This window comes from Mirounga leonina, unplaced genomic scaffold (genome assembly GCF_011800145.1).
Source record: "Mirounga leonina isolate KUSES-001 unplaced genomic scaffold, KU_Mleo_1.0 Mir_150, whole genome shotgun sequence".
NCBI lineage: Eukaryota > Metazoa > Chordata > Mammalia > Carnivora > Phocidae > Mirounga > Mirounga leonina.
Window position 1 is genome coordinate 12,025,684 of NW_023270374.1, and position 16,044 is coordinate 12,041,727.

General features: G+C 45.9%; 1 protein-coding gene across 2 annotated transcripts in view; it reads right to left on the minus strand.

The window, feature by feature from the left end:
* The window catches only part of ISM1 (isthmin 1), a 71,906-nt gene that overhangs the window by 12,827 nt on the left and 43,035 nt on the right, over positions 1 to 16,044 (minus strand). For both annotated transcript variants that reach the window (XM_035005828.1, XM_035005829.1), the window contains exons 2-3: positions 13,378 to 13,617; positions 3,929 to 4,193 (exon numbers count right to left, since the gene is read on the minus strand). In XM_035005828.1, coding sequence (XP_034861719.1) covers positions 3,929 to 4,193; positions 13,378 to 13,617 — 505 coding nt within the window. The remainder of the gene's footprint in view (positions 1 to 3,928; positions 4,194 to 13,377; positions 13,618 to 16,044) is intronic.

Below are 16,044 nucleotides of genomic sequence, written 5' to 3' on the forward strand. Positions count from 1 at the left end.
TGACCCCCAGCCTGGGCTATGTGACTTGCTATGGCCAACAGGAAAATATAATGCAAACAAAGCCTGGAAGAAAAGTGTTCGTGCATTAGGGTTTGCCCTCTTGCTGTAGAGAACTCTTCCAACACTATGTGAAGAGCCTGAGCTGGCCACCTTGAGGGTGAGGGACAGCTGGAGAAAGACCCCAGCCAGCCACCTGTCCAGCTGGGGCCCCACTGCTGAGGGAAGCCATCCTACACAATCCAGCCCCAGCCAAGCCAGCCCAGAGCTGAAGAACAGTCCAGGCAAACTGCAGATTCTTAAGAGAGAATATGTTTGTTCTTTGAAGCTACTAAATTTTGGGGGTGGTTCCTTAAGCAGCAAAAGTTAACTGTTACAAATATACCATAAAATTCTCCCTAAAATATGCTTTCTAGATGGCTAGTGGACTCTGGAACAATGAAGGGTTCATTATCCCAGTAAGTGGCTTTCTTCATGTTTTTATTTTAAATGCTCACAAAGCCCTTTATTTTCCAAACTTAAAACGTGGTCCCCCAAAGTCGGGCACAGAATAGATCCGTTGCCACGTGGCTAATCATTTCTATTAGGCTAGTGATGAAGGGCTAAGCATGTATGTCAGCTCACCATCCTGAAGGCTCCGTAGCAGATTGTCTCAAGATGAATGTCCCAGGAAAGACCCTGCTCTTGGGGAATCTCTATTTGTTCAATGTGTGTGAAGGACAGAAGGCTTTGAGGGCAGTGTTCCATTCTGCTTTAATAAAACAAGCCTGTTCTCATTTGCTCACCTGCCAGGGAGCATCGCTGAGAGCAGAAAATGAATGTGAACAGCAGTAATTGCTAAGATGACAACAATGACAGTAAAAACCAGTCCCTGTGACATCAAAGAGTTCAGTGAGGGAAGAAAACAATCTGCAGTGTACTGGGCTGAGAGCTGGGTTTCAAGCATGTCATTTGAAATTTTAAAGTAGTGATTAAGCAGTTTCAGGGCACTAGATTTCTGTGGGTCAGTGACAGTGTCTGGGCAACTGGAGTGATTTGGGTCTTGACTTGGTCATGGGCAAGCCTCCACCACTAATCTTAGATGAGAGTGGCTACCAATTTTTGAGGGCCTGCTTTAACCAGCTTCTCTGTCTAAACATACTGATTAAACTCCTGTAATAATCCTGTGGGTAGGTGGAAACATCCACCTTTTATGGATAAGGAAACTGAGGCTCAGAGAGGTTAAGGATCTTGCCTAACGTCACACAGCTCAAACCTGGCAGAGCTGGGATGAGATGTGAGGTCTCTCTGTGCCTGCCGTATGCTGTTCTATATCCCGGTACCCCTGCAGCTATAATTCTGGCCCACACTGGCCTCTCTTTTTTAAGACATCCACTTAAGCCTTGACAAAACTCACTGTGAACTCTATTAAAATAGGCCTATGACCAGGCAGAGAATTGTAAAGAACGGAGTCCCAAACCCAGGTTATTGTAAGCAATACCCATCTGGTTTCATTATGCGGGTTATTCAGAACAATTTTGGGAATGGTATACAACTATTTGACAGAAAAATATTTGTTTGGACTCTTTCTTTGTCCTTGACGATACCTTAAGTATCTCTACAGAAGGCATTTCAAATGTAGCACCTCAAATACAGTCCAGAGTGGAGCCAACTCATGGTCCTATCATGTTCCCACAATCACCAACTAGGTCTAACTAACTTCCACCAACTTCCACCAAATAGGTCTAGGTGTTTTATAACGTAGTCTAAGAGAAGAGAAGCCTGGGCATTGGGACTTTAAACAACTGCTTAGGTGAGTATAAGGAGCAACCAAGGCTGAGGACTGTCACTCTGGAATAGTGGTGCTCAGTGCACCAGAGCCCCCTTGAGGGCTTGTTCAAACACAGATTTTGGAGACCAGCCCAGAGTGTCTGATTCAATAGGCCTGGGGTTGGGGCCTGAAAATTTGCATTTCTGTCACAACCTCAGACCATGCTGATGCAGTTGATTTGGGGTTCACATCTTGAAGGCCATTGGTATAGAGGGAAGGAGCTGGGGCCAGGATTGGTAACTTTAAACACTCAATCGGGGGATTCTGATAGGGAGGGTCTGAGCTCCATTCTTCAAAACAATGTCCCCTGTGTGCTAGGCAAACAGGTTAAGCCAGAAACCTGTGACATGTCAGACTGGCACCCAGGGATCCTCTGGGTTTCTCTTGCTTTCCCTCCCATTTCTGTCTCCCAAGTTAAGCATGCATGTCTAGAAACCACTGTCTGAAGGGATATGTTATTTTTTGTTCCCCAGAGAGGCAGAATAACAAAGTGGTTAAGAGAACAAACTCTGGGCTCAGATTGCCTGAGATGAATCTTAGGTCTTGACCCTTGAGGTCAAGTTGCTTCACTTCTCTAGGCTTCAGTTTTCCCATCTGTAAAATGGGGTACCTGCCTGAGAGAGCTGACTAAATAAGCTAATATATGTGAGATGCCATGAAGAGGCAGTAGTGCATGGGAAGTGCTATATAAATGTTGGTGACTTTCTCTTGGAAAATAGATAAACTGGACTTCTGGGAAAGGGGAGGTTTTACAAGCCTTCTGGCTAGAAGGAGTATGGGAGTTCTCTTTCTGCTCCCCTAGCATCTGATGTGTATCTCTACCATGGCACTGTTTTCCTCTATCACTCAACTTTTCTCCCTTGTCCACAGACAGGTGAGATCCTCTTTATGGAAGGCCTGTGTCTTTCTAACTTTTGGATTCCCAGAGCCTAGCACGGTGCCAGTCACAAGGCATGCTCTTAAAAAAAGGTCTTCCTGTTTTGGAAGTTGCTTAGCATGGTTATTAGCGACAGAAATGACAGCTGGTCTTTCCACTGAGAAATGGAGGTAAGGGTGAGAGTACAATGGTGTGAGACAAGTCATTCCCATCATATAACATTTTTTCCTAAGGCTGCTTAGGAACCACAAGAACACCGTCATGATGGAGGCATGTGTATGACCTCAGATATTCTTATAACATAAGGCAGGCTGCCCGATTCCCCACGAAGCCTTGCCGGGTCTCTTTCTCTTCTCACATACCCAGGATGTGTTTCCCAGCTTTCTTTGCATCTAGATGGGGCCATGTGACCACGTGTTGCCAACAGAGTCTGAGCAGATGTGATGTGTACCATCTCCAGCCTGAGGTGGTTAAGAGCACGTGTGCCTTTTCCAGGCTCTGCCTGTCTGTCTCCTTGGCTGCTAACCAAATGCAGAGCATCCGGTGCGTAACTCAGGCCCTGGCAGCTGGCAGAGCTCTAAGAGGGAAGGAGCCTGGATCCCTGAATGACGGAGTGGAGCCCAGTTTCCCCCACTCTGTCTCCCACACCAACTGAAGTGAAAAGGGATTTTTATTATTTAAGTCACTGAATTTGTAAGGTGCATGTTACTTCCCCTCTCCTACTCTAAAAACATGGGGAACTGGAAGTCCCAACTTGGCATCTTGATATTTATTGGTGGGGAAGCCTTCCTTTGACAACCCGTGAAGCACGCATTCCTGTGGGTTCCCACGGGATGCTCCACTGCCAATGTCAAGCAAGGAAGCAGCTGGACACATCTCTTTGGACTAAGCTGATTTTCAGTATGAATTTTTACAGTAAAATATACAAGGAAGTTAATTTGGCAACTTCTTCATTGTTAGAAATAAAACCAAAACTTGGGGGGAACCTCAAAGACCCCTAACTAAAAAAAAAATTCTCTCCTAGGATAATTGGTATGATTTAAAAATTATAGTCTTTTCAGAAAAATGTGGCTGTTGGTGCCTCCTTGGGGCTTCTGTGGAACAAAATCTTTATGAGGTATGCCTCATAGAAGACCCAAAACCACATACTGTAAACTGGGTTTTGCTTGGCTCCATGTCCATTAGGTCTCATCATCCTCATTTATTCTCCCCACCAATTTTGTATTGCTGGGTGGTAAACTCACCATATTCTGGCTGCTCTTTGGTTTCAAAAGTCCGGTGGCCCGGGGCTGGACGGTCCCACCCCCTGGGGGGGTTGAGGAAGTTGCTGTCATCTGAGGTACTGTCGTACTTATAGTCTTGGTCCCCGCTGTTGGCCCTCGTCAAGGACAAGGACCTCTGCCACCAGGCCCTCCAGTCGGGGGATGGGACTGACCAGCTGGGCTTATTCTCTGGATGCTGGTCTTTATCTGCTTCAGAGTCAGGACCGTCCACCACCTCTATGGTGACCTGAAGAATTCAGAACAGGCCAGAGTCAATGAGGAGTCTACAGCCTCCAAACTAGGTACCCTCGGAAGAAAGTCTAAGAGAGCAGAGGGAAATGATGGATGCGTCCCTCATGGAGGAATGCTGAAACTATATGGGGATGCAGGATGGAAAACACCCAGAGATGGCCCAATGGGCCCATGACCAGATAGGACTGATGTACATGGGCCTCAGGCTGGGAGGATACAGGTCATCACTGGAGTTACTGATTTACTGAAAACTACATTGTGGGGAAGTCTTTAATTCAAGGAGTAAACATGTACTATATGTGTTCCTGAGGTAACACAAGAGTAATTACAATAAAACCAAACACTTATTGAGCACTAAGTCTGTACCAGGCACTGTTCTAAATGCCCTACATATATTAATTTATTTAATCCTCATAACAACCGTATACGGTTGGTACTATTGATTGGCCCCTATGGTTGACCATCTGCAAAGACGGCCCCAGCAATTCAGCCCATCCTTGTAGGTATGTGCTACACCTCCCATTAAGAAGTGATTTCCTCTCCCTTTCATTCTGGCCTGGTCTTGTGACTTACTTTGTTCAGTAGAATATGGTAGGAGTGACACTGTGACAAGGTTTTGCAGCTTCCATTCTCATTCTCTCAGAATGTTCCTACCACTAGGGTAAGGAAGCCTTACACATAGAGACCACGTGGAGAGAGAGGCCACCTGGTGGAGAACTGAGGTACCTCAGCCAATGGCCGACTCCAGGGCCCCAGTCATGTGAGTGAGGCCACCTTAGATGCTTCGGCCCCGTTGGGTTATCACAGCCAATACCATGTGGACCAGAGACAAGCTCTACTGGCTGAGCCCTGTTCAAATTCCTAACCCACAGGACCATGAGCAATCCGATGGTCATCGCTTCAAGCTGTGAAGTTTTGGTTGCTAGACAGCAACAGGTTAGCTTTTCACAGAGAAGTTAACAACTTGTTTAAGGGTCACGCAGCTGGTCAGTGGCAGATGTGGATAGTCGAGCCCCAGAGCCCATGCTCTTTTTTTTTTTTTTTAAGATTTTATTTATTTGCGAGAGAGAATGAGAGACAGAGAGCACGAGAGGGAGGAGGGTCAGAGGGAGAAGCAGGGTCCTCGCCGAGCAGGGAGCCCGATGCGGGACTCGATCCCGGGACTCCAGGATCATGACCTGAGCCGAAGGCAGTCGCTTAACCAGCTGAGCCACCCAGGCGCCCCAGAGCCCATGCTCTTAACAGCTTTGCCACCCTGCCTTCCAAAAAGTCACAGAAGTACTGTCCCCTGCAAGTAGGGGCACGAAGGCCACAGAGGCTGGTGGGGGCTGGCTGCCTCAGCTTGTGTAGAGGTGTGAGCACAAGGTCCTCAAGATCCACAGCTGTGGCTTTCACTCATGCCATACCCTGACCCTGTGTGCACACTCCTCAACCGACCCTCAGGGTCAGAACAGAGAATTCCAAAGCCAAGGTTAGAACTTGCTCTCGAATTTACAGAGCCTAGTTTTGAAGTCACGGGGCTGGAAGAATGCAGTTTCTTGGCTCTGAGAGACAATCAACGTAGAGAAACTTGTTTAAAAAATATAATAAAAGACTCGCTGGGTTCCTTTGGCCATCACATAGCCCTTGCAACACCCCCTGGATGAGTTGTGTGCAAATGAATCAGAAACATGTGCTTTGAGTAATCAGCGCAAGATGTACTGGGCAGATGCATTTCCAGTTTTGCCCTAACCCAACATCTGATAGAGTTGCTGGGATGCTCTGCCAAATTGCACCAGGGTGTGCCCATCCCTGAGACAAACATCCCCTTCCTTGTGTGCTAGGCATGGGGAGATTTGAATTCTCCTTGCTTTGACCTTCCAAGGAAGTTGCCGGGCCGAGGCCGGGCCAGGGCTGTGACCTTGTGTGGTCCAGATACAAGGTCAAGAGTATGGCCATCAGTCCCGGAGTGTCCTTGGCTGCAGCCAGCCAAGGGAATCTTTTTTTCTGGTGTGGGATGCCTAGATGGGTAACACTGGCTTTATTCCGCACAATCACAATTTTCCACTCTCGTAAGCATCCCTTGCATATTTATAAGTAATTATGGAACTTTTAGAAATCTTTCAAAAAGGGGAAAAAAGGGAATCATATGTCTTATATCACTGCTGTTTGTTGGAATGTCTGGTCGCTGGAGAGTGACTGGGACCCACACGCAACTCTGGAAGGACAAGTGTCCCAGGAGTGCGAAGCTGGGCGGGGCAGAACCAAGCCGGGCAGTGACGGGGCAATGCTGAGCCTTTGGAGACATAACCCTTCTCCTCTGCAGTCTCGTCCCCCTCTGCCTACAGACAGAACAACTGAGCCGCAACAATCGTCTGTAAGGCTATTAAGGGTCTCGGAGGGGAGAAGCTGCCAAGAGCCAGGCAAGCCTGCAATTATGGTAATGAAATCAGTCTCTGGGTAGAAGATAAGGGGGAACATGCCCAACAGTTTTGGTATTCGTTTGTATTCAGACTGGAGTCAAAGGGATTGCCTAAGCAAAATGTGCCCTGCAATTTCTCCAAGCCGGGAATAAAAACAATTTCATGATTTAAGCTATTACCGTCAATACGATTTCTTTTTCCAAACCGTTGCTCAGATCCAAACAAAATAGATTTGTTGCCTGGCCAGGCAATAAGTAGCAAAATACAAATTTACTCCAAAAACTATATCAATGACTAAATCTCAACAGCTTAGAGGTTTCTTTTTCCCCTTTAATTTCTGGCCACTGCCCCAATTGAATTAAAAACAAAACAAAACAAAGCCCCAAAAAACAAAACAAAAAAACCCCACAAACCTTAGAATCCACCCTTCCCTACAGTTAATAATGTGGAAATCTCATACTGATATCAAAAGAAGAAATCTAAACCTGAACCTGAAATTTTATAGGCATCCAATTAAAGAAACTTAATGAGCATGATCAGTGGCTTCTCGGATGGTGGGGATTAGTTTTATATTTCCTGTTGCTCTCATTCTGTTTACATGTTCTTTAGCATCAAAGAATGTGTTGATAAAGATGCCTTAAACAATAATCGATGTGATGAGCTGAAGGTGTGGGAGTGAGTACAGCAGATTTCCAAGCCAATAAAGATGCTAGACCTTACCATCCTTTCTCTTCCTTTATACACATAATTGAGGTGTCTTAGTATATTTATTTCTTCTGGACTTCCATACCATGAGTCAAGACAGTACAAGCAAGAGAACTCTTTCAAAAGACCCAAGTCCAACAACTGGCAGGATCTTGTTAGCTCCAAAAGAGAGAGAGAGAGAGAGAGAGAGAGAGAGAGAGAGAGAGAGAGAAAGAGTCCAAAATAGCTGCCAGTTTGGTGTCCAAAACTGGGAAGTGAGGATAAGATCTTATGAAGTGTTACCAGCTTCTTTCCTCCTCTTGACAGTTAAGACATTTATTAGAAACAAACACTTTACACTCAGTCTCAAAAGTCTACTGGTTATTCAATGAATGACTGAGAATACAGAAGCCTTGACCTCAACTCAGGAGAATCTTCTACAATCTCTTAGCTCAGTCCTCTAAGCCTTGAAAGCTATGGTGACTAGGTAGGCATGGGTCAGTATTTCCCAGACAGGAACGTGAGCCCTAAGGTGAAGTGATTTCCTCAGGAGCACAGAGCATCCAGGGACAAGAAAACAAATCTCCAGTGAAAGGCCCGGGATTACGCCACTCCTCCTTCCTTGACAATCGCTGCAGAAAGGACACAAAATGGACTATGGAGATATATCATCCCCTCCTTTCAGACTCACTGATGCTCTAAAAACAACTATGGTAACCCAGCTAATGGTGGTTAATGCTTTGAGACTTGCAGCATGCTGGCCCAGATATTACTGCTTGTTCTCCGCAAGTTAGATTTGAATTTCAAGCACAGAAACTGGCATGGAGAACTCACGTTCCTGAAGTGAAGAACGAGGAAGGTGTAGAGCTGGTCTCAACACTAGCTCTTGTGATTCCCAATTACGTTACATGTTTCATCTGTCATCTCAATCTATGGTCATCACCAGCCTGCATCCACTCATTTGGGGAAGCTTACCATATACCTGTCCCTCTTGCGAGGTGCTTCACATGGATGCTCTCACTTCATCCTCATAACAGCCCCTGCTTCTGTGCAGTGGTACTGCAGAGGTACTCATGGGTAGTATTATCATGCCCATTTTATAGACAAGGAAAATGAGGCACAGGGAGGTCCAGTAACCGGCAGGAAGCCATTGTGGCCAAGCCTGGCAGACACGGTGGTGGCGCCTGATCTCAAGTGCAGGTCAGTGGGCTCTGTCATTCATGTGCTGGACAGTATGCCCCCGTGAGAATCTCCACAATACAGGCTTGTCCCCAGACGTATGTGGGGCCATGCTTTGGGCACAGAGATTTCCTGGTTCTTGGTTGGCCAGAGCTGCCGTTCCAAAAGTAGTTTAGAGAAAAAGGAGGGGGGGAATCAAAAGTAGAAGCACATACATTTGTAGCCTGTGGCCAACCCATCTGATTGTATCCGTGGCACTCAAGAGGCCAATGGCCATGTAAATAAGTCTTCGCAAGGGGAAAAAAGACCTGTAGATGACTATTTTAAGTCCCCCTCAATGGGAAAAAAAGAAATCAGTATATTGGTTGAAATGAATACTAACCTCGGCTTGATCCAGAAAAGAGAAATAATTGGTTGTGAATAGCTACTGTGGTAATGAATTGATGCAGTAAAGCCTAAAAATGAGCTTATTTTAGAGACTTTTGTCTTTGCTATCTGACCATCAGCTGCAGACCAAAAGCCCAGTCAACAAGACTAAAGTTCGAGTCTAACGTGTCCTGGGAGAATTTCCTTTCTTTCCTGAATGATTGATTGATTGATTTTTAACAAAATCCAACTTCTACTATTGTTTCAGATTTAATATGGAGATTGGGTTCAGGAGTTTGAGGCTATTTCTTTCTAACTTGTGCCTCCCACTCACTTTCACAGCCCTAAGCCAGTCCCACCTGGCTTGGAGGGGAGGGGGGTTTAAAAAAGCTCCAAAAAGCTGGGCTTTTTAACGGATTTTCCTTCCCCAAAGTTAAGAGGTCCAGGAGGGAGGTGGCCCCTTGTGCAGGCTCAGCAATGTCACTCTGGAAAGGTGTGGGTTATTTGGCAGGAGGGACGGCAGACCCTAGGCCTAGAGCGTGGGAAACTTTTTCAGACACTGGAGGGGATGGGGGGGTTGTTCAGAGAGAGGGTATCAAATTCCTGTTCAGCTCCCCGGCTTCAGTAAAGGACAGCTAGGTGGGGGCGAGGGGCAGGTTGCCAGGGGAGGGGGGAGACAAGGCCAAGGGCCCTGGCAGCGGAAGCCGACCCACTGATGCGCCCTTCACCTGTCTTCACTTGCTCCCCAGGGAGAGAAAATGCTTTGACGGCCCTGGGTGATCACTGGGGCTGTCTGCTTGGCTGAACCGCCCCGTGTCAAACCAGTGCGTTTCAACAAAAGATCAGTGCTGTAAGGAAGGGGTAAGGGCTGCCAACACAGAACCCATCACCCCCTTTTTAGAAAGCACCTCATCTTTTAAAGGACCACCAGGGAACTGGTTTACTCAGGTGCAGTGGTGCATGGGGCTGCAGCAGCCAGCGCTGTGTGTGTGTGTGTGTGAGTGTGTGTGCTTGTGTATGCACACTCACACTCACACACACAGGCCTAGGCTGCGGCTCTCAGGGAGAGCAGCTGCTTCATTCTTTCTTTGAACATCTTTCTGAGTGACCTCTGTGGTCTTCCAGAAAGAGAAGGCCAGAAATACAGCTCAATTTTCTTTTCTTTAGGGCCAACAGGTCATCAGATCAGTAAAACATAGGCTGCTCCCCCTCACCCCACTTGCCTGCGGAAGGCTAACAGCCATGAGGATTGTACAGAGCAGATGTGGAGTGGCCTGTCTAGGCAGTGGACAGAAAGGTGGTAGTACTTTAGTCTTCATGGGCTTTGCACTCTAACAGGATCAGGGTTGGTGCGCCATTAAATGTCGAATCCATTCTGCCCATAACTTTGATATTTGCAGCTATGGGGAAGCCTACGATCTTGGGAGCTATGGTGAACTTTGCTGTCCAAAGGCCAACTCAGGAAAGGGATGAGGACATCCAGGAGCGGCCCTGTCCTCTTCCCACCCTGTGTTCCAAAGCCTCCCTTTCTGAAGCAGCACCCGAAGGCGAGTTTTTGTCCCCGTGCTGGGGTGATGGTAAGATAGAGTGAAAACGAAGCACTGATTGTTACTTTGCCCCTGTTGTAAGTCTATGTAAACATGTGCCTTGGGGTCTCAGAGGGGACAAGGCAAATAATTTCCACCTGTACCATCTCTGCAGTCCTACCTTCATGACAGTGCAGAGGGAAGCTGCCTTTTATAAAAGTGCAAGAAAGAGCCTTTGCCAGACTCTCGTGTGTGGCCTTCTCATAACTCACCTCCATTTTCTGCCCCTTTGGCTCATTCTAGTTCTCTCCACATCCACCAACTCCAACAGCCCCTCGCCCTCAGGAAGCCAGGTGGAACTGTTCCAGAGCATTCTTCACTTCCCATCCAGCTAAACAACATAGATGAGGATGATTTAAAATGAATTGGAACCCTGGGTGCTTTACTGACTTCATGCACAGATTGATCCATCGTGTGAGCTGTAGAGGGCTTAGCACTTCACGGTTGCCCTGTCCTTCTGTTTGGAAAAGGAATCTGGGTTTCCTGGGCCTAAGGATTTCAACCACTGTTCTTCTCTGACATTTAGGTTCATGTTTTAAAAAGGCCCAAGTGAGGTCTGGGGAATCCCAGACTCACGGATTTATCTAGGAGAGAGGCAGGGGATCCTGAGAAATTCTGCTCCAAATTTGGTTCTTAGGTAGAGCCCCATGTACTTAATAACTTTCCAATGAGAGGATACTCTCCCTGTAACCTTCAGTTCCCAGCATCCAGGCATTTTCTTGTAACTTAACATAAGAAATTCTTAAATCTGGGGCCCCTGGATGACTCAGATGGTTAAGCATCTGCCTTTGGCTCAGGTCATGATCTCCAGGTCCTGGGATCAAGCCCCATGTGGGGCTCCCTGCTCAGCGGGGAGTCTGCTTCTCCCTCTCCCTCTGGCTCTCCCCCTGCTTGTGCTCTCTCTGTGTCTTTCTCTCTCTCTCTCAAATAAATAAATAAATCTTAAAAAAAGAGAAATTCTTAAATCTACTACATTAATAGCTCAATTCTCAGCATTAAACCCCACAGTGTCATTTCCCACCTGTGCGGGGGGGAAATGTGAGCCACAGCAAGCCTAAAATTGTTTTGGGCATGGCCTAAGCTCCCTTGGAGTGAAGGTGGTCTGGTCCTGAAACCATAAAATCTATAAACAAAGAAAAAAAAATCACTTCCTGTAGGTAAAGGCCCAATGGGGAGCACTGTTGAGTAACAGTAAGGAGATGTCTGCACCTTTTTTTGCCAATCTGCACCTCCCCCCAATGGATCCTTTGTTCTTTAGCAGAGAGCCATGTAACCACTTCCTGGAGAGAGAACAGTGGAGCAAAAGGCCTGTTTTTCCAATTAATCAATTAGAACAATACAAGACTCCCTGGAAATGTTAACAGGTGCATGCAGTGATTTCTGTTCATGGGTCATCAAAGAGTGACCTCCGAACATTTTTCATTTCTGGACCCTCAACATTATCCTGCCCTACTTCTTCCTGCCTATTCAGACCTGTTTACAATGGAACATAGCATTTTTCCTCCTCTGTCTCCATGTTCCCTTTGGCACTGTCTTGGGTGGTAGCTGGGACCTTCATACCTATGTCATCTCCTAGATGGAGAAGGTCGTACACTTCTTACTTTCCCATAACCCTAACACAGCAGTTTATACCCAGTAGGAGCTGGTCAACATTCTAATTGGGGCATGGTCTCAGTGACATTTGTTAGCCACTATGACACTGGTGTGATGAGCAAAACAACTCTGACCAAGGAAATCTGATCTAAAATGGTGTCATGCAGAGAATGTTAGTCTGGAGAGAGGGACAGTTAATTTAATTAAGGATCAATTGCTCTGAGGTCAGGTTCAGGAACTTTCAGCCATGTAAGCTAATTGGAATTTGAGGCAGAGGGGAAGAATAAGAAAATGCTGCCCTTTCCCAAATGAAAAGAATCAAGAACAAAGCTTAGGGGTATGGAAGCAGGCAAATGAGGACAGGAGCTACAACAGGGATGAGGTTGCCTTGTTGACCAGTCCTCTTCCTTGGCTATCATGGGCACCATCTCTGGGAAGACACAGAAGGAAGTACCAGCAAAAATCAAAATCAGGTTTGTCTCTGAAACATGGATTGGTAGGGTGAGTATTCTCAGGAGCCCAAGAGCCTAGATTTGAACTCCAACCACTTTTACTAGCCATGTAACCTTGGGCAAACCAAATAGGAACTTCCTGAGTACCTGTTGCTTTACTGATAATGGAAAAATGATGTTGTGCATCTCCTTCATGAGGGTGCTGGAAGAGTCAAATCAGATCAACATTTGCTTTGTAAAGCATGTCTATTTCAGCATAGATGAGGGTTATTATTTTTAATCCCACACACACTTTTCCCTAACCTCCCATTTCCTTCAGCTTCATCCCAGCCCATTTTAGCGGTACAGATTCATGTCTCCCCTAGGAACTTCTGTTCTCACCTCCCTTCCTCTCATCCAACTTTTTGAATCAGTCATTTACATTTTAGAGCAACTGAAGTGTTGTCACCTCCTGAAGGAGTTGCTGGTGTCTGAGGCAAGCTAAGAGATATTTGAGGGCTTGCCTTCTTGAATACCTTTGAAATCATACTATACTTTGCTGAGTGTACTTTCCATGTTAAATTGGCCCTTTTCTACAGCTACCATATTTTATCAATTTCAGGGCATATAATTTTGCTTTGTTTTTACATTTCAACATCTCTGAGAGCAGGATGTATTGTAATCCTTGGTGTGTCCTACTTTAATTATCAGTGTTTTCTTTTTTTAGTGGTGCATAAACTAAGGGTGCATCTCCCAATCAAGGGTGTCACACAGATGCAGTACAACACTGCTCTTACAGAGATGATATGATTGCTAACCAGATTCATAAGGGGGTGAGAAAAAAAGTGAGGTGAGGTAGTAGTTGCTTTGGAATCAGATCGGGACACAAAAAGATAGACTGTTTCATTTTCTTCCACCTTTCAACTCTTGAACGTTACCTGGATATTTGGATTCTGCCCATTGATGTCAGCTTTGGAAAGATCTGGAAAGTTTGGTAGATCAAGGAGAAAGGATCTGGGGCCATCTCTTTGCAGTGAAGGGTGCCCAGGCTGTTGCCGGAATCGCTGTCTGGGGAAGGGTTGGTGTGCAGCCTGGTGGTCCAGATGTTCCCCTGCTGCTTCTTTGGAGAAAGGAAAGCTCGTTTCTGATGTAGCATCACTTTCCATGTGGAGGTTATTCTAAAACAAACAAACAAACAAACAAGCAAACGGACAAATAAATAGGAGGCACATGATTTGAAAATACCCCCCTTAACAGACCATTAAATTCAAGAGCAAAGACAATTCACATGGCTGGAATTAAACCAGAATGGTATTCTCAATTCATCTTCACTCCCCTTGGTTTTAGTTACTCCATCTTCAAAAAGTCAAATCATCAGGAAACTTTTCCCAGCCTGCTACTTGGGAATTTTCTGAGGACTAAGATGTTATGGGATATTTATTACACATTGAAGCACATCAACACAAAAGTGCTATTTTGGAGGAGAATAGGTGTTCATTCAGAACTGGAATCAAATGATGGTTTCCTTCTCATAGCTTCAACTAATTAATCACTCTGGCATTAGTTATAGCCCCCGTGTCCAGAGCTTGTTTCTTTGGTGCAGGCCATGGAAAAAAGATCTGACCAAACTGGATAAAATGCTTGAGCCAAATCATTGACTATATCCATCCATCCATCCATCCATCCATCCATCCATCCATCCATCCATCTCCCCATCCATCCAGTCAACAAGTGTCAGCCACATTCTAGGCACAGGACATAGAGCCATGAACAAGACATGGGCCCTATTCTCTTAATGTGTACAACTAATTGAGGGAACAAAATAATAAATATGACAAAATCAGATCAGAAAGTGGTGACTGGTAAGAAGAAAGAAGAACATGATGGACAGTGGCCAGGGACAACATTAGACAGGTTGCTGGGGAAAACTTACTTGGGAAGGCGAGACCTGAACACCTGTTACAGAGGAAACAGCAAGTAAGACAGTCCTGAGCTGGAGATGAACTTGGCCTCTTTGTGGGACAGAAAGAAGGCCAGTGAGGCTGGTATGGAGTGAAGGAGGGAAGACAGTATGTGATGAGGAGGAAGAGATGGGGATAGCCAAAGAAAAACTGACAAGAAGGCATTTTGAAATTTAATGCCTTTATTCTGAAAAGAAAAGTGCAAGTCTGTTGTTTTTCCAGCTAGTAAAAAATGTCTCTATTTAGTTGTCATTTGGGTAAAATTTTTGTAGTGATTGAAGAGTGTAGAAGTTGCTGGACTTCTTTCCCAAACCAGCCCTTCTCCTCCTCTTGTTCTCCCTGGACCTCTCATTGGTGGCTTCCTCCATCCCTTCAGGGATAGCATTTTCATGTTTACTGGTGAAGGGAGATGTAGAGATAGAATTTCACCAGCGTTTGGGTCAGTGGTTAATGCTCTTGTTATTCTTGGGCATGTTTTGGGGTTTGGGAGTGTATATTCTAGCACACTGTCTCCACACGCACTCCCTGCCCCACCGAGGTGCCTTTGACCCAGCCAAAGGGTTACATCTGGTATCAAAACACTCCCGACTCTGAGTACCAAAGGTCAAGAACGGCCAGAGGATGAAACACATGTAGCAGATAAATATCTTCTTAGAGAGTTAATCTGAAGGCATGAATCTTTCCTATATCGTTTAAACAGAAATGGAGCTGAGGAATAAACGTGCTGGTGCAGAGACCACCTTGGTGAATATGCGAAGAGGGCAAGGGACCACCAGGCTGCACACTGACCCTTCCCCAGACAGAGATTCCGGCAAGGGCCTGGGGCACCCTTCCCTGCAAGTGCAAGACAGAGATAGCCTGTCTGCTCTCACCTCTTTAAAACATGCAGTTAGAGAGTTACACAGCGGGGAGAACCTGAATGCTCATCATCATGTTTTTGCTTGCCCTCCCTTTTTTGCTCAAGAAATGTGGCCAAGGGCAGTGTCTTTGTTCACCTTTCCAGGCCCCTCTCTGCCATGGTTTTTGTCTCCGGGCACATCCTCATAAAGGGAGTTGCCCTGGCATTCCCGGGCATTGCTCAATGCAATGAGGGCCAAATGTATTATGCTGAGACTGAGCCCAGCACATGGGGGGTGGGGGGAAGGGAAGGGAAGGAGAGCAGGGGAAGGAGAGAGAGAGAGAGGAGCATGCTAAGTCTTCCCTCAACATAAGAGTTCTCTCTATCATAGTCCAAGGAGTGAGGACTGAAGGCAATTGTTCTCTTGTTCTTCTTCCTGGATCCCCAACCCTAAAACTTCTCCAACAGTGTTAGTGAGCACAGTTGGATTCTCATAGAGAATTTCTTGCAGAGGATTTGTGAGTATAACTCTCAGAAGGGAACCAAGGCTTGCTTGCCAATTGCTTCAGGGATTGCCTGCATATCCAGCCCTAACTTTGTTGTAGTAACTGGGACACACTGCTTAACTGGGTTCAAAATGGAGCTCTCCTTCCTTTACCCTGTGAAGAAGTACACTTTCTACTCTTAAAAATCACATTTTAGGAGAAGAGATAGGAAATGCTATTTGGCATTTTGTTTAGATGGCTCAAAAACCAAGGACTGAATCTGATTGGTTTCTTGGTCTGACTCTGGAATTTCTTGGTAGG